The sequence below is a fragment of the Onychomys torridus genome, chromosome 18 (genome assembly GCF_903995425.1).
Source record: "Onychomys torridus chromosome 18, mOncTor1.1, whole genome shotgun sequence".
Lineage (NCBI taxonomy): Eukaryota > Metazoa > Chordata > Mammalia > Rodentia > Cricetidae > Onychomys > Onychomys torridus.
Genome location: NC_050460.1, coordinates 45,117,128 through 45,135,839, shown reverse-complemented (window position 1 = coordinate 45,135,839; position 18,712 = coordinate 45,117,128). Strand labels below are relative to the sequence as shown.

The window sequence follows — 18,712 nt, the reverse complement described above, 5'->3', positions numbered from 1 at the left end:
GTGTGTGTTGTGTGTGTGTGTGTGTGTGTGTGTGTGTGTCTCATCAGGGTCCCATATAGCACAGACTGATCATGAACTTGCTTTGTAATCAAGGATGACCCTGAGTTTTTGATCCTCCTGCCTCCAAGTACTAGATTACAGGTGTGCAGCACCTTGCTTGGACACTTTTTAGCCTGTAGTTGTCCATGTGTCCTTAGTTGATGATTATCTGTCTATCCATTAAGAATACTTAGAGGGCTGGAGAAATGGCTAAGTGGTTAAGAGCACTTGTTCTTCCAGAGGACCCGGGTTCATTTCCAGTACACACATGGCAGCTCACAACCATCTAATCCTGGGAGATCTAATGATTTCTTCTGGCCTGTGCAGGCACCAGGCACACACATGGTGCACATACATACATGCAAACAAAATGCTCATACATGCTGGGCAGTTGTGGCGCACGCCTTTAACCCCAGCCCTTGGGAGGCAGAGGCAGGTGGATCTCTGTGATGAGTTCAAGGCCAGCCTGGTCTACAGAGCGAGATCCAGGACAGCCAGGGATACACAGAGAAACCCTGTCTTGAAACCTGCCCCTTCCCCCAAAAAATGCTCAAACACATAAAATAAATCTGTTTGTTTGTGACAGGGTATCACTATTTTACCTGGCTGGCTTGGAATTTGGTATGTAGACGAGGCTGTTCTCTAACTCATAGAGATCTGCCTGCCTCTACTTACTGACTGCTGAGATTAAAGGCGTGAGCTGGGACAGCCAGCTATTTCAAAGGACTTAATGAATCTGGGGACTGAAATTTCAGCTCTAATTACAAGTGTCATAATCAGATTAGCAGCAGTTACCAAGTCCTGAGAATCCAGCATTCCAGGCCTCAGGTTGCCTTTCTCTCCTGACTCTTAAGACAAGGATCCAGAAGCTGGAGAGATGGCTCAGCAGTTAAGAGCACTGCTTTGCTCTTCTAGAAAACATGGGTTCAGGTCCTAACAGCTGCAACGGCAGCTCACATTGTCTGTGATTCCAGTTCTAGGGGCCCTAATGCTTTCTCACAGCCTCTGTGGGCACTGTATTCGTGTGGCATACATAGATACATGCCAGTAAAACACTCACACACATAAAATTATTGTAGACGAAATTCTAAATGGTCTTATTAAATAAGAAACACAGAGCCAAATACAGAGTTAAAAGCCCAGGAGATCAGAGCACTAGGGCCGAGGCAAGACTGCCTTTAGCTTACCACTCACTGCTGTCGCTTCCCCTGAGAGAGAGAGACTTTCTTCCTGTGTGATTGTCTTTTTATTGCTTTCCTGTTCTGCCTTCTCATTGGCTCTAAACCCAACCACATGACTCCTTGTCACTGCCTGTCTATACAGACCTCCTCATCACTGTGGTTGGTACTGGGATTAAAGACTCAGGTCACCACGCTTGGCTGTGTCCTTGACCACACAGAGACTCTGCCTGCCATGTGATCGGATCAAGGGCGTGGGCCACCACTGCCTGACATCTGCTTCATGGCTCGCTTTTACCTCTGATCTCCAGGCAACTTATTTATTAACATACAAATAAAATCGCATTTCAAGCCGGGCGGTGGTGGCACACACCTTTAATCAGGCAGGCGGATCTCTGTGAGTTTGAGGTCAGTCTGGGCTATAGACTGTGATCCAGGAAAGGTGCAAAGCTACACAGAGAAACCCTGTCTCGAAAAACAAAAACAAAAACAAAAATCACATTTCAGCACAAATAAAATAACTTTTTAAAACAGTTTGTATTTTAAAATGCAAAATAACATCCGGGTGGTGGTGGGGCACGCCTTTAATCCCAGCACTCGGGAGGCAGAGGCAGGTGGATCTCTAAATTCGAGGCCAGCCTGGGCTACAGAGTGAGTTCCAGGACAGGCTCCAAAGCTACAGAGAAACCTTGTCTCAAAAAAAAACAAAAACAAAAAAAAAAATGCAAAACAACAGTAGCTACAGCCTCAAAACCATTTCTCAAGGATATTCAGGGTGCAAAGAGAGGGACTGTAAGGTGCATTGATTTCCGAAGTCTCCTGATACCTTTCAGGCCATGCTTCAGACAGTGTTCCATAACCACAAAGAACTGCTGCAGAGGGGGATAGTCCGAGTCCAGAGTGCGGCCAAAGCTCAGGGCAGATTCAATGAGCCCTTTGATGCTCAGCTTGGCCATGTTCAACAGGTTGGCTCTCTCCACAGCTGTGGGGTCTTTTGTAGCTGAAAAGCACAAGGAAAGTCCAACATCATTCCCAAGACAGGACAATGGCAAGTTCACAAATCTGTCCCAGCCCACAGAAATCAACACAGTTTGCTTTTCTGTGGTTGGCAATCGGATATCTCCTCAGGCCAAGGTGCCAGGACACGACCTCTTTATCCTTCTCACAAGCCACAGCCAAAATGCCATGCCCACTGCGGCCAATGCTTATGCTTTATCCTCAAGACTCCACCCAGAGAATGAGCTCTGTCTTCTTCTGGGCTGGCAAGATGGCTCAGAGGAAGAGGCACTTGTGTGGGGGCCTGGCACCTGCGCTCCACCCAGAACCCTCAAGGTAGGAGAGAACACCTCCTGAGAGTTGTCTTCTGACCATCACATACCAGCATACCAGCCCTGGCATATCTGTGCCTACCTCCTGCGCACACACACACACACACACACACTTAAAAACGTTTTGTTTGTTTGTTTGTTTGTGTTGAGACAGGGTCTCTCTATGTAGCCCAGGCTGTCCTGGAACTCACTTTGTAGACTAGGCTGGCTTCGAACTCACTGAGATCCCTTGCCTGTGCCTCTAGAGTGCAGGGATTAAAAGCTGGCACCCTACTACCCAGCACTTAAAAACATTAAAGTAAAATGACTTCCTGTGGAGATAAGCCTGGGAACATAAGCCACATGTTTTTGTTGTTGTTGTTGTTTTTCAGAGTTGAGGACCTAACCCAGGGCCTTGCACTTGCTAGGCAAGTGCTCTACCACTGAGCTAAATCCCCAACCCCAAGCCACATGTTTAAAAGTCTTATAAATGGTGGACAGTGGGTAAGGTCTAATGATTTCCAAGAATAAGAAGCTGAAGGAATAGCTCAGCTATTAAGAGCATTTACTGTTCTTACAAAGGACCAAAATTTGGTTCCCAGAATCCATTAGGATGGTTTACTTGTAACTCCAGCACCAGGGGGCCCTTCTGCCCACCCCCAAGCCCCCACAATTCTTCATTTCAAAAAGTTCAAAGTACACTGGCCACAAAAATAATAAGTAAAGTTATCAGATTCCAGAATCCCCCAGAACACACAACCCAGGGGAAAACACAAAACCAAAACTCTGACAAATACGAGGTTAAGGAAGAAACAGCTCAACCGCAGGTGGTAGTCCCTGATTTTAACCTCAGCAACCGGGAGGTAAGTTCCAGGCCAGCCAGGGTTACACAGTGTCTCAAAAAGCAAAAACCACAGCCTCCAAATCAAAAGAACAGACAGACAGAAAATAAAGAGACAAAAAAAAAAAATCTAGTCCCGGCTGGAAAGAGGGCTCAGGTTAAAACCATCTACTGCTCTGCCAGAGGACCCAGGGTAATTAATTCTCAGCACCTATGGCAACTGCTCAACTCCAGTTCCAGGGAGATCCAACACCTGGGGCCTCTGGAGGCCCCTACACTCAGGTACACACCATTAACATTGTTTTTAAAAACCAGCTGTTTCCCCAACACTCCAAACACAGCCAAGTGGCACAAATATTTTCTGCAAAGACGAGAAAACTGAGATGTGAAAAACAAAGCACTTGGCTAACATTTCGTAATCTCTGTATCGCTCGGGCGTGGCGGTGCGCTTTTAATCACAACATTTGTGAGGCAGAGACTGGGGGCACGGGGTGGGGTGGGGGGCAGTAATCTCTGAGTCTGAGGGCAGCCTGGTCTACCCGGAGTTCCAGGCCAGCCAATGTTACAGTGAGACCTGTTTCAAAAACAAACACCTTCAAATAAATGACACCTCGGATGGTTAAGGCGACCAGTAGGGCAGTTTGGGCTATCTAAGGGGCACACTGTCTCAAAACAAAACAAAGCAAAGCAGTTGCACCGTGATGCTAACCCCAGAACTAGGGAGGCAGAGACAGGAGATCTCTGTTCCTCCCGCTGTGCACAGCGAGCTCCTGGACAGCCAGGGCTGCATAGAGAGAACCTGTCTCAAAAAACAAAAGTCCATTTTTTTTTTTTTCTGGTTCTGGCCAAAACAAAACAGAGTCCCCAGTGCTCTAGTCCTCTATTATGATTTGGATTTCAGCTCTCTGGGCTCCACTGCCAGGCTGGATGGTGAAGGGTCGGCACGCACCATTTCCTCCCCTCTCCCCACCCCGGCGGGGAAACCACCTGCCGTTTCATAATCGGCAAGCATTTTCCTTTTAGAGTGTTCATCACAACCTGTAACCCGCACCGGACCAGCCTAAGGAGGGCGGCTGTGCAGCAGCGGCCGCAGGAGGAGCCGGCAGCCGCGCTCCCCGGCAGTCCCTAGAGCCGGCCCGGCTCCCTCGGCGTCCGCAGCTTGCACCGGAGCCCCCGCGGGGAGCGCTTCCGGGGCCTGGCACCGCACCGCTCCCCGTCCCCAGCCTTCCGTGCGCCACCCGCGAGACCGTGGAAGCCATCTCTGTCCCCGGACGACCCGGTCCCCGCCCGTCCATTGGCCCCCAGCAGCCAGGCCCCAGGCCGGGCGGGGCGCAGGGATGCGGGCGGGCGCGCGTTGCCATGGCGACCCCCCCCCCGAGCGTCCCCAACCCCCCCAATGATTGCACGGCCCCGGCGGTGGATGGTGACCCCCGGCTGCTGTCCTTCCTTACCCATGGCGACGGTGCGTGTGGGACACGGGCTCGCGGGGCGGGTCAGCAGCTAGCTCCCCGCAGGCGCGCGGCGGCCACCGCGTCTGACCCGGTTCGGGGCGGCCACAGCGCCCCTGGCGGCGGGAGGACGCCACGGCCGCGCGATCGGGTCCCCGCCGATCATCCGAGGCTTTCAGGGAAAGCGTGGCGGGGACCTAGTGGGGGGCTCGGCTCGCAGCACAGAGCCAGGAGCGGATGGAGAAGGGGCCTCAAGCCATCTGCAAACGTCTTATTCAGGCAGGCTGGGCGGGTTTAATGGAACCCACCGGGCCGCTTCCTTTGATCTCGACAAATCCAGAGTGGGCGGACGGATTTTAGAAAACCTCACGCCATTACCAGAGAGGGGAGCTAGCTGTAAGCTCATCTGAGCTTCTGCGAGACGGGAGTTAAAAGGATCGGTCGTTGAAGATCAGGCTCAGGTACCTAACGTGGTTGAAACCAGCCTAGTCTCAAACACAAGACCCTTTTACAAAGCAAGAACTCCACTAAAGCCTGGGTGTGGTGGTGCACTCATTCAGGAGGGGGAGGCGGAGGATTGCTGGAAAGTCAAGGATACTCTCAACTACACAGCAAGGGCCAGCTCATCCAAGGCTGCCTAGAAAGACCCGGTCCATATAACAAAATGTAGTATTTTGTAGAAGGGTGTGGTGGACTTGTAAATACCAACTCTTAGGAGGTGGAAGCAAGATAACATGGAGTGTTTGTTGCTCAAATTCCTTTCCTGGGGGAGGCGTAAAACAGTGTCTACCCAGTCCCCCTAAAATCCCAGGACAAACGGAGGTACGATTCCACCGGTGAACCATTTACCCTGAAGAATCAGAGCCATGGAGAGAGCTGTGGGTGAGCTTGGAACAACTGTACAGAAGATGACCCGACCCCGACCCTCCCAGTGACTGCACAGATAAGAGTCACCAGGACAGCCAGGGATGTACAGAGAAACCCTGTCTAGAAAAACAAACAATCCATGCAACCCACAGGGGGCGGGAAAACTGCTTCTCCGACACATAGTGAGAAAAAGAACATTCCATCCCTTTCCCATAGTGGTAAACAGGTTTTTACAGAAGCAAGCCAGCGGTTTTCACAGCCCACTCTCCATTCTTACCTCACCTGCAGGCCAGAGCAAAAGGTCAACGGCCCTTAAGGGATTCCTGGTTCCATAGTAAGTTTCTTGAGTCATCACGGGACCTGTGTAAATTATTACTCAGGTCTGAGCACCCTAATGACTGGGATAGAATAGTGGGCCAATCCGGTTAGGACTGGCTATCACGTCCTCACACTGGGATTGACTAAAGGTGTGTGCCACCACAGCCCGGCCAGGGTGACATTACTTTAAATTTACTTGAATAAAGCCTAACCTATTCTCTAAAATTTCTCAAAATTTACACTAGAGGGTCCTCGAGATGTGGCCTGGGGGTACGTGCTGGATTTGACCGGCCGCATCCCGACACAAACAAACCCAGGAACAAAAACTGACCGTCTGACCAGCCATATGTCACTTGGGCTGCTCTCTTGGAATGTGCACAGAGAGACTTTCCTCCTTGTTTTATTACTGTCTTGGTCTTATTCTGTACTCCTGTTCCCATGGGGACCACCTTTCCTCGTGGTTGGCCCTTATTTACAGTTCTTGACTTGTTCAAGTCTTTGATCTTGTCCTTACTCGCTTAGATATTCCACAGTAGCCTGGTGTCGGGTACGTGTTGTCATTGTCCTCTGGTCTGTCTTAAAAACTGACATTTTATCCAATTATTTGTGCCCCCCCCCACCCCACCCCCACCCCCACCCCCACCCCCCGAGGTCAGAAGGCAACCTTCAGGACTTGGTTCTTCTTCTACCATGCACACTCCAGGAATCTAACTGAGGTTTACAGGCTTGCCTTTCCCACTGAACCATCGTGACAGCCCTGGCTTAGCGTTCACTTTTTATGTGTATAGGTGTTTTGTTGATGTGCACGTCTGTGCATTACATGTGTGTGGTGATGTTTTATTTGTGCTGAAATGTGGATTTTATTTGTATGTTAATAAAGTTTGTCTGGAGATCAGCCACTGCGTGGTGGTAAGCTCAGGCTAGTCATGGCTATTCGATCTGATCTCTTCAGCTATTACCTCTGTATTTGGCTCTGTGTTTCTTACACCTATGAGGCAGGTCACTGTCTGTAACTCCAGTCTCAGTGGGTCCCATGACCTCTTATGTGTGCCAGCCCAGCACCAGGCACACATGTGGTACACAAACATACAGGCAAAACACCCGTGCACATAAAAACAATTTTTTAAAAAAGGTGAAATACAACTGCCTGTTCGTTTTTCCCTTCTATGAATGAGTAAAAAGGATCTGTAGTCTAAATCCTTCCAGAAAAGCAAGTAAATTAAGTACATATTCATTATGTAGGAGCAGGAGAGCATGAGGCATGGCCTCATGCCTGTGATCCCACATTTGGGAGGCAGACATTTTTGCCAAGTCTGAGGCCAGCTTGATTTGCATAGTAAGTTCAGGCCTAGCCATGACCACACATAACCAGATCTTTTCTCAGTAAGTAAATAAATAATACAGAATATACTAGAGCCATAAAGGAGAACCTGGAGGACACACAGGGTCGCTGGAGATGGGGGATATAGCTCAGTTAGCAGAGTGCTTGTCTAATATGCATGAAACTCAGGGTTCGATCCCCAGCATTGCATAAACTGTGGCTGTGTGTAGGGTCTATTTGTAATCCCAGCTCTCAGGTGAAAATAGGTTAAGGTCATCCTCAGTTTGAGGCTAGACCCTGACTCAAAAAAGAAAGCTCTCGGGGTTGGGGGTTTAGCTCAGTGGTAGAGCGCTTGCCTAGCAAGCCCAAGGCCCTGGGTTCGATCCTCAGCTCTGGAAAGAAAAAAAAAAAAAAGCTCTCAGCAGCCTCTTCTAGAAACCTGCCGTTAAAGTGGAGGAGATTGGGGAAAGCGAGAGGCCAAAACTCTTAACCCATCCCAAACCAGGCCTTTTATCTGACAATCACCGAAACCATCAATTTGCAAGTGTATTCACGGCAGCTGAAGATGGAGGTGGGAGAGCAGGTTTGAAACTGTGATGGACAACTCTGGGGAAAGGCACAGCCGGCTGTCTCTGGGTGGGAGAGAAGAGCAGGGGCTGGGAGGCACCGGTCTAAGAACAATCCGTCCAACCGGACTGGCATCAGCGGTCTGACATGCCAGGCCCAGTCTCAAACTTGTGATCCTCCTGCCTCGGCCCTCCTGAGTGACGAGATTAAAACTGGTGACTCAGGGCTGGAGAGATGGCTCAGAGGTTAAGAGCACCGACTGCTCTTCCAGAGGTCCTGAGTTCAATTCCCAGCACCCACATGGTGGCTCACAACCATCTGTAATGAGATCTGGCGCCCTCTTCTGTATACATAATAAATAAATAAATAAATAAATCTTTAAAAGGAAAAAAAAAAGAAACAGCGGTGGTGGCGTGGCGGCACACACCTGTAATCCCAGCACTCGGAGGCAGAGGCAGGTGGATCTCTGTGAGTTCAAGGCCAGCCTGGTCTCCAAAGTGAGTTCCAGGAAAGGTGCAAAGCTACACAGAGAAACCCTGTCTCAAAAATCCAAAAAAATAAAAATAAAAATAAAATAAGAAAAAAAGGAAACCTCCCCAAAATTAGTCTTGGAGAAAGGTTTTTGTTTTTGTCTTTTAGGGGAATGAAGGCTAAGGAATCTGAAGAACATTGGACAAATGAGACAACTGAAGAAAAAGGACAAATCATCTGTCCCAGGAAACAGAGTAAAATGGCCTATTGGTATATCATCTACAAATTTCATGTCTTCCTAAATGTGTGTTTCTGCTCTTCTCTAAAGAAATTCAACACTATTGGTCTTCTTGTAGTCCCAGTTCAATTAAAGTTTAAAGCTGACTTTGGAGTTGGAGAATGGCTCTCTCCTCCTTTAAACTCAAGCATGTTGTTAAAAGGAAAATGAAAACTCCCTGTATCATGCCAGAAGAAAGAGGCATCTTCTGACATGGGACAGGAGAAAAAACAAATTAATTAATTAAGGGACTATTCTATTATTAATCTCAATTCTTTGATTCTATTATGATTCTTTAAACTTTTCTTAAAGTATGAATTTTATATCAAAATTTACTATATATATATATATATATATATATATATATATACACACACACATATATATATATATTAAACTTTGTTAAGATATTAATGATCATACAGAGTACTAACTAATTCTAGGAAACAAGGCTTCAATTAGCTGCCTATACATGTCTTTGTGTTCAAGTCTCTTTTCAGTTTTCTGCAGGAAATCACGGCCAGGCCTAACATCAACTGAAGTCTCCAGGATGAAGATGGGGCCCCACAACAACAATAACCCCACATGGACAATATTAGTACCAGTAAGCTGACAAACATCATCTACAGATCAGCTTTGGACTACAAACTGATCAGAGCAGTTTTGAGAGGGCTAGCTGAGATGATCCAGTTTCAAAGACTACTTGAATAAGGACTTGAGATAAACCCTGAACTTTGGCATTATACACATACTGGACAATGAAGAATATAGTTACCTTTCCTAGAATTTGACAAATAACCCAAAATTTTCTTTTCAGAATAAAGATACCTTCGCCCATATCCAGCAAGAAGCAATTTTAGGAATATGACGCCCACATTCCCAAAGAGGTGGTGTGGGGCAGGTGGTTTTTTGGTCTTTTAATGGGTTTTGGGTCTGGGATAATTTTCATTGTTTACAAGTTATTGTTAAAGGTTAGGAAAAGGGCTAAGCAAAGGAGATTAGATTTAAGGTTCTTGTTTAAAAATAATTAAAAAATTAAAATTAAAATTAAAAAAAGAAAAAAAAATCTTTCTGTTCAGCTCCTTCCAGGAACTGAAATGATCTTAGATCACTTCCTGCTTCCTACTCTCATACTAGCTAAGGATACTAAGCAATTATAGTTAACTCTTCAATCTGCTGCCATGTCCCCAGCATCATTATGGGGACTCTCCCACTGGAAACCTAAACTTTCTTCCTCTCGTGGCTTTTTGGTCATGGTGCTTTATCTCAGCAGGAGAAAAGTAACCGATACATAATGAACAACATTTCACCTATCACTACTGGAAAAAATGCTAGACGCCAGAGCTTAATCACTACTGGGGGCAGAGGGGTAGCTCCGTTGGTGGGATGCACATGTACAAAGCCCTGGGCTCAGTCTTCACCACTGCACAAACCAGGCATGTTGGCACACGTCAGTATTCCCAGAACTCCAGGAAGTGGAAGCAGGAGGATCAGAAGTTCAAGGCCGCCTGGGATAGTGAGACCCTATCTACACACACACACACATACATACATACATGCACATACACATACACACACATACATATACACACACATAATACATACATACACACATACACACACATACATACACACACACATAACACATACACACACACACACACATCATTTAATGAAGAATGACTCGGTAAAGTCTATCCAGTACAAAACAATTTATTAAATTGTATTTTTAAATAACATAAAAGGTAGAAGCACCAATAATTTAACATATTTAAACTTCCACTAAGTGAGGTAAGCTTTTCCCTCCAGGAGACGGGGCCCTTGTGTGAAAATGTCACCGTATATGTAAGTCCATAAAAGGAAAAACTGAGTAACACCCCCAAAGAGGCAAACCAAATGAAAATAGGGTATACCTTGTAAGCTGGCATCAATGCAGAAAACTAAACTCCTTCTCAAAAAAATTTGTTTTATATCAGATCCTCCTCTAATATTGAAATGCTGCATTCCAAAAGTTAACGAAGGGGACATGAGGAGATGATGATTATGGAGAAGAGGTATTAGAACTTCCTAGAAGCACACCACTCAGGCATGTAATTCAAAGACTAGGCTTAAAGGGAAACACATTTGACACTGAAAACCAGGACACCAAAAATTCCGAGTAATCACACCCGTTCCCCTTAGCATACAGCAGCTTCAAGTGACCAAACAAGCCAATCCATCCAATCTTTAAACATAACTTCTCTGATTCTGGAATTAGACCTGAAATTCTATTCGCTTTCTTGAGAGCTCCACCTTGGGTTAAAGTTTCAATCCACCTTTAAAGGCGGGAAAATCTCACTTTTCTCGATCATACACAGATAGACTTGAAGTACTCACAGATTTAGACTTTTCAGTTTGGGGTAACATTGGTACTAATAAGTAAAATTGTACACAGTGACAGGATTTCATGTTTAACAAGATTACATTAAGAAATAGAAAAGAAAAACCTGGAACTCTGAAAAGAACACAGTCTCTTCATTTTGTACCTGTAGCCTAAAGGCATCCTCACAGTTTAAGTGTGGCATCCCAGCAAACCTGAGCTGCATCAGGTGATGCCAAGGCCTAGACGCTGGCAGCAGGGGCGTAGTGTTCACTCTCTTTGAAGATCACCCAGCACGTGGCAGAGACTCTCATGCTCCCTTGACGGAAGGTCCATGATGTAAGATAAATTAAGGAAGACAGAGTCAGTGACGATTCACCTGCAACCTTGGCACTCAGGAGGTCAGGGTCACAGTTCGCTACAGAGGAGGCTGGACCACAACCTGGGGTACACGAGACCCTACGGGGAGGGACAGAGGGAGGAGAGAGGGTAATCTACGTGAAACGCAAGAGAAAGCCAGCTGTGGAGGCTCAGGCTGGAATCCAGCCCGTCAGGAGGTGGCCACTAAAGGATCAGAACTTCAAGGTCACCTCCAATTGCTGCCAACTCCTGGCCAACCTGGGATACTTGAGACTTTACCTCATACAATAATCCGCTTGTGATGGAGCTGGGAGCTAAATGTGCTGAATACCTTTAATTCAGTGGTACACAACCTTCCTCAGGCCGTAACCTTCAGTTTGTTGTGACCCCCAACCACAAAACTTTCCATTGCTACTTCATCACTGTAATTCTGCTACTGTTATAAATTGTAATGTAAATATCTGATATGCATGGTATCTGATACGTGGACCCTGTGAAAGGGTGGTCCGACCACCCACCCCAAAGGAGTCCCGACCCTCAGGTTGAGAACCACTGCTTTAATCCCAAAACACTGGAAAGGCAGAGACAGGATCTGAGTCCATGGCCAGGGTTTCAGAGAAAGGCCGTCTCAAACAAACAAACGAACAGACAAATAGACAGAAAGACAGGTAAATAAAATAACGGAAAGCCAGGCATTGTGGAACATGCCTATAACCCATCAAGCAGGAGGTTGAAACAGGAACTTCATCAAGAGTCTAGGCCAGTCAGTCTTTCTTTTTCCCTTCCTTCCTTTTTTCCCTTTTTTTGGTTTTTAGAGACAGGGTTTCTCTTTGTAGCTTTGTGCCTTTCCTGGAACTCCCTCTGTAGCCCAGGCTGGCCTTGAACTCACAGAGATCCACCTGGCTCTGCCTCCCAAGTCCTTTCTTTTTTTTTCTTTTGAGACAAGGTCTATATGAGCCCTGGCTGACCTGGAATTTGCTATGTATGTAGGCTGGCCTTAAACTCACAGAGATCCACGTGTCTCTGCCTCCCAAGTGCTGGGACTCAAGGTGGCGTTGCACTCCATGACACCCAGCCTGACTGATCCAGTTACAGCATAATGCTTTGCCTGGTATCAACAAGAAATAGCTGGGGCAGCTGGGCGCTGGTGGCGCACGCCTTTAATCCCAGCACTCGGGAGGCAGAGGCAGGAGGATCTCTGTGAGTTCGAGGCCAGCCTGGGCTACAGAGCGAGTTCCAGGAAAGGCCCAAAGCTACAAAGAGAAACCCTGTCTCGAAAAACCAAAAAAAAAAAAAAAAAAAAAGAAAGAAAAAGAAAAATATCTGGGGCTGGGGCTACAGAACCAGGAGGGAAGGCTGGCCCTTTCCTCTCACTCCACAGACCATCCCAGTCCATCGTTAGGTTTTTGGTGGCTGACCACAACTTCCTGGGAGACGCCCCCTTTCCTGGGTCACAACGGTCTCTGAAACAGGCCCGTGGAGAAAACAGGGGTCTCCATTCAATACTCAAGTCGCGGAGGACAGCAGCAAAGCCGGGAGGCCCCGTGGGTGAAGAAGGATATTAAGCGCTCCGTGTTCAGATGGTGAAAGAACTTCTCCAAAGGCGGGAAGCGCCGCAGCGAGGTCACGCTGCCCAGGAGGATCAACTTGTGCTTGGCTCTGGTGATCGCCACATTGAGCCGTCGCCAATCCTTCAGCAGCTCGCCAAGCTGGGAGAAAGGAAATCCCTCATTATTCCAGTCGCATTACGGATCTGATTCGTTATAACCAAGGAACATGGTTTGCCTTGAATGGGTTTAGCATTTTTTTTTTTAATTGTTGTTTTGGTTTTCCAGAAGGGTCTCTTGTCACCCACCCTGTCTCAAAAGACCAAAAAAATAAACAAACAACAAACAAATCCAAGGCTTTTTACCCTCTGAGCCACCTGCCTCCCAATCACACACACACATCTTGTTTTTCAACCGCTATTTAAAGAGAGAAAGGAGGCCGGAGAGATGGCTAGGGCACCTGACGCTCTTGCGGAGGACCTGGGGTCAGTTCCCAGCACACACAACGGAGCTCACAACCATCCGTAACTTCAATGCCGGGGGATCTGGCACTGTCTCCTAGCCTCCAATGGCACCAGGCCCACACAACGGTACACAAACATGCACATAAATGTCTAAAACCATTGTGAGTGTAGCTGCCGTGGGGCTGCTGCCTGCTCTCGGGGCTTTAGCGCTGATGCTGTGCGGCAGGAAGCGGGAGAGGCAGAGGAAGAAAGAGCTCAGATGAGTTCGTAGCGAACAGTCAACTCACAGTTCCATCCTGATTACTCCTGACGAAGGACACCAGGATGAGGCTCTTGTCCCTTCCTTGGTACTTGTCCACCGTGTTAACCTCGACCATGCCGACAGAAGAGCGAGCCAGGAAGTCATGGATGGTCCTTAGCTGCTGTCTGTATGGCGCAATGATGCCGATGTTGGAGGGGCTGCAGCCAGCCTACGTGGAAAACAAATCCCATTTAAACGAACCATCCCGACTGCTAAGTTCCTTAACCTTTACTGACTCTATTGCTAAATATTTACTTTTTTTTTTTTTTTTGCTCCAACTTTGAAAACATTTTAGATGTTCATTTTTTGCACCCGTATGTGGTTTGTACGTGTTTGGGTGCCTGTGTGTGAGGGGACGCCTATGGATGTGGAGGCCAGACGTTGGAGTCCGGTGTCTTCCCTGCTCTCCATCTTACACAAGGAGGCAGGGTTTCTCACTTGACCCCAACCAAGCCCGCCAGTTTGGCAAGTCAGCTCACCAGACTTCTCCGTCTCTACCTCCTGAGCACTGATATTACAGGAGGCCATCACGCACACCTGACGTTTACATAGGTGCTGGGGACCTGAACTCAGGTCCTCGCTGGCAAAGCAAAGTGCTTTTACCCACTGTGTCCTCTTCCCAGCCCTTCAGTCTTTTCTGCTCTCCCATTCACAGTCAAGTTTCTAATGACCTACACTCAGGATGCTACACAATGATACTGAACAGAAACGTCAATTGCCACCATAGAAAGAATTCATTTTACCAGGCCTGGTGGTGCAAACCTTTAATCCCAGCACTCGGGAAGAAGGGGCGTGTGGATCTCCGTGATGAGAGTGAATTCCAGGACAGAGTTATCAGGGTTTCTCTGTGTAGCTTTGTGCCTTTCCTGGAAGTCACTCTGTAGCCAATTTCTTTCTAAGAGCATCAGCCCTTAATCACTGAGACATATCTCCAGGCCCCTGACCTTCTTTATTTTAATAAACAAGTGTTAACATATATTTTTGAAGTCTAACAATATTTAATAAAACAGTCAAAATTTAATTACTCTGTACGAATATTGACTAGCCTTGAAAACTCTACATTACCTTAATAAAAACTGAGGTTAGAAAGACGATGAGTCTGGCTTCTGTGATGTTGCTCACGCCACCATTTTCAATTTGTTCTGGAGCTGGGACCTAAGCAGAGAAATGTTTACAGTGATGCAATCTGTCAGGTTTAAGCTGCAAGGACCCAGGGGGGCTACAAAGACCTAACTACTAGGTTCGAGGATAAATTGAAAACAGTCCTTGCTGGGCAGTGGTGGCGCATGCCTTCCCAGCACTCGGGAGGCAGAGGCAGGTGGATCTCTGTGAGTTCGAGGCCAGCCTGGTCTACAGAGCTAGTCCAGGACAGGCTCCAAAGCTACAAAGAAACCCTGTCTCGAAAAAAGAAAAAAATTAAAAAAACAAACAATTAAAAAATAGTCCTAAATAATACACAGGCACACAGACAGACAGACGCACACACGTGTGCATGCATGCACACGCAGTTTCAGATAAGCACATGAAACCAACTCATAACAAGCACACTACAGCTCCGGCTGGCTCTCATGCTTCCCACTGCCGTCTGTTTCACAGGAATCAAGGCAGAAAGACAGTAACTGGCAGGGTCCCTCCCCATCACTTTGGCTCTGGCACAGGTGCTGACAGGGGCATTATTCAAATGATACAGCAGAAAAGCTTCTCAGGCTTCCCCAAGCCTGAGAAAATGCTCCAAGAAGTGATGTCTTCTCACATTATCCTCATATAGCCTTCATCATATGTGTGTGTATTACATATACATATATATATATATATATACGTGGAGTTTTTTGTTTGTTTAAGCGTCTCAGGTAAATCAGGCTAGCTTCACACTACACTGCCCAGTGTGATCTTGAACTTCTGATCCTCCTGGCTCCACAACCCAAGTGCTGGGATTACAGGTGCGTCACTGGGCTGGCAGGCTTTCCTTTTAGAGTGTGCAGTGTGAGATGTACTCAGTGGGAATGCTTGCCTACTACACAGGAAGGCCTGGGTTCAACCCTGAGCATGAGAAAAAAATTCCTAGCATTCAAGAGGTTAAGGCAGGAGGATTGTTCCAAGTCCGAGGCCAACAAAATATTGTCCTAAAAAAAAAGCTGCTGTGGGGCAGCGGTGGCACACACCTTTGATCCCAGCACTTGGAAGGCAGAGGCAATCAGATCTCTGAGTTACAGGCTGGCCTGGTCTACACAGCAAATTCCAGAACAGCCTGGGCTATACGGAGAAACCCTGTCTCGAAAAACAAAACCAACAAAAAGGAAAAAAGAAGAAAAAGACACTAACTTTGACATGCACCGGCCTGTTGAATAAACACCCTCTTAAGAGTGTTGGAGCCAACGGGTGTGGTGACGCACACCTTAGGCCCGCACTTGTGAGGCAGATGGAGTCTGAGGCCATTCAGGGTGAGAGCCTTGTTAAAAAAAAAAAAGACAAGAACAATAGACATATGACGACGCTGTGTTGAGATGTGAAAGTATGGAGTATGTGCTACATTTGGTTTTAAGTGATCAGCTCAAAAAGGTATCGGTAACTGAGAAATTTAAATTAGGATAAATGTAAAAAAACACCGAAATTTTTCTTCCTTCTGATTTTACCTTATCTGTATTAAGAAAGCAAACAGGATTGTCTGGCTCAAATACTCCCGCCAGCCAGGGGTTATCGGAATAACCGGCGTAAAGCTCCAGGCTCAGCCTGACGTCCTTGAAGTTGGGCAGGGTTATCACTGCGTTGGCCACTTTGTCGGATCCACACTCCAGCTTCCCGTCGTACGTGAGCTTATTGCTTAAGGACATGATCTTGCTGGAAGAATCGCAGAGCACAAGCTCAGTGTGGATGGAGATGGAAATAAACACATGGGGCACTGGGGGTGGGGTGGGTGCACACACACCTGTTCATCCTGTACTGCACCGTCAACTGCACCACGGCGGCCTTGTTCTGCTCCAGCCTCTTGAACAAGCTCTCGCTCATACCCAGAGCTCTGCCAACAGACCACATTCAGGCTCACGAACACGCCAAAGAATCCAACCAGTTCTTTAACTTTACCTCCGAGTGTGCATAGGCATGTGGGCTATACACCCCCAATGTTCCTGCGGTGGGGTGGGGGTGGGGGTTCCCTTTGGTGGCTCTCTCCTCCCACCTTTACTGAGGGAGGGAGGCTCCAGGGATCAAGCTTGGCTCCTAGGCTTGTCAAAGTGCTTTTCCTGCTGAGCCATTTCACTGGTTCCCAAAAATCCAGCTTGAAACTAAAACTTGCTTTTTTATTTTAAGACAGGGGTCAAGTATCCTGGGTGGGGCCCCAAACTTGAAAGGTCACAGAGGCTCACCCTGAACTTCTAACCCCCCTGCTTCTATCTTCCTAGTGCTAGAAGCCCAGTGTGCACCTCGCCTGGTTTATGCAGGGCTAGGGACGCAGCCCAAGGCTTCCTGCACGGCCGTAAACACTTCAAGAACGCAGAGGCCTCCCCAGCTCCTGCAGTTAAAACTTCCATACTGAGTGGTGACAAAGGTCTGCCATCTCAACGCACTAGAAGCCTGAGGTGGGAGCCTGAGCCAGAAAGATCCTTCCAGACTGGACAATACAGCAAAATCCAATCTATTAAAACAAAACTAGCTGGGCGGTGGTGGCGCACGCCTTTAATCCCAGCACTCGGGAGGCAGAGGCAGGCGGATCTCTGTGAGTTCAAGGCCAGCCTGGGCTACAGAGCTAGTCCAGGACAGGCTCCAAAGCTACACAGTGAAACCCTGTCTCAAAAAAAAAAAAAAAAAAAAAAAACAAAACCCAAAACTGAAACCCAAAACTGAAGCCTGTGTGAGGTGCACATCTTTAGTCCCAGCACTTGGGAGGCAAAGGCAGGCAGATCTCTGTCTGAGTTTGAGGCCAGCCTGGTGTACAGAGTGAGTTCTAAGACAGCCAGGGCTACACAGTGAGACTTTGTCTCAAAAACAAAATAAAGGGCTGGAGAGATGGCTCAGTGGTTAAGAGCACCGACTGCTCTTCCAGAGGTCCTGAGTTCAATTCCCAGCAACCACACGGTAGCTCACAACCATCTGTAATGAGATCTGGTGCCCTCTTCTGCATACACAATCAATCAATCAATCAATCAATCAATAAATCAATCAAAGAACACCAAAATGAAATGTCTACTGCCCCCATTGCTGTCAACTAAACACACTGGGAAGAGGGGACTTCGATGGAAAAATTGTCTCCATCAAATTGACACACAGGAGTGTCTGTGGGGCACTTTCATGATTGCTGACTATTGCAGGAGCCCGAGGACTCAGCCCACTGCACCATCACTGGACGGAGGGCCTGGGCTGCATAGGAAAGGAAGCTGAATGGGTGGGAACAGCCAGTAAGCAGTGTTCGAGACAGTCTCTGCTTCAGTCCCTGACTTGACTTCCCTCAGGGATGGACTGTAATCTGTAAACCAGATAAAACCTTTCCTCCCCCAGGACGGTATTGATCAGTCTCACACAGCAACAGGAAGCAAACAAGGGCGCCTACCCACCTTGCTTCGCGGTTTAGAACCAGGGGGGGAAGCTGCTGATGGTCTCCCACCAACACAAATCTCCGAGAGAAAAAAAGGGGGCCCAGGCAAACGGGCTGGCTGATTTGAGAGGCTTCATCCACAATACAAAAATCGAAGGTTTTCCTCGAAAATACTGGATGGTTTATGCCCATACAGGTTGTTGCAACTATGAGCTAAAGAGAGAGAAAATAAGTCCGTTAGTGAGTGTGTCAAGAAGGTACTACTTGGGTTTTCCCATTTTTAAAATTAAAAGATCAAAAACTATCCCCCTCCAACAGCAAGAATTCTTCAGTATTATTTGATTCTGAAACATTCAGAGTTTGTTTCTCAAGATTCCCCTGAACTTACTATGTAGCATAGGTTGGCTTGAGGGGGCCTCTAGCCTGAGCCTCCAGAGTAGTTGAGGTAACAAGCCCACACCTTCATACCTGGTGCATTACTAACTCTGTTATTCTGCAAGAGGCCCCATGAAAAAAGGC

General features: G+C 47.3%; 2 protein-coding genes across 2 annotated transcripts in view; both read right to left on the bottom strand.

Moving 5' to 3' along the window:
- The window catches only part of Rufy2 (RUN and FYVE domain containing 2), a 39,172-nt gene extending 34,243 nt beyond the window's left edge, over positions 1–4,929 (bottom strand). Inside the window, exons 1-2 of the mRNA XM_036167165.1 lie at positions 4,817–4,929; positions 2,019–2,217 (exon numbers count right to left, since the gene is read on the bottom strand). Of these exons, the coding sequence (XP_036023058.1) occupies positions 2,019–2,217; positions 4,817–4,820 (203 nt within the window). The 5' untranslated portion in view covers positions 4,821–4,929. The remainder of the gene's footprint in view (positions 1–2,018; positions 2,218–4,816) is intronic.
- Positions 4,930–10,340: 5,411 nt separating this feature from the next.
- Dna2 (DNA replication helicase/nuclease 2) overlaps positions 10,341–18,712 on the bottom strand; it is a 28,549-nt gene continuing 20,177 nt past the window's right edge. Inside the window, exons 15-21 of the mRNA XM_036167930.1 lie at positions 18,213–18,406; positions 16,592–16,681; positions 16,299–16,503; positions 14,731–14,820; positions 13,652–13,834; positions 12,916–13,062; positions 10,341–11,332 (exon numbers count right to left, since the gene is read on the bottom strand). Of these exons, the coding sequence (XP_036023823.1) occupies positions 11,264–11,332; positions 12,916–13,062; positions 13,652–13,834; positions 14,731–14,820; positions 16,299–16,503; positions 16,592–16,681; positions 18,213–18,406 (978 nt within the window). The 3' untranslated portion in view covers positions 10,341–11,263. The remainder of the gene's footprint in view (positions 11,333–12,915; positions 13,063–13,651; positions 13,835–14,730; positions 14,821–16,298; positions 16,504–16,591; positions 16,682–18,212; positions 18,407–18,712) is intronic.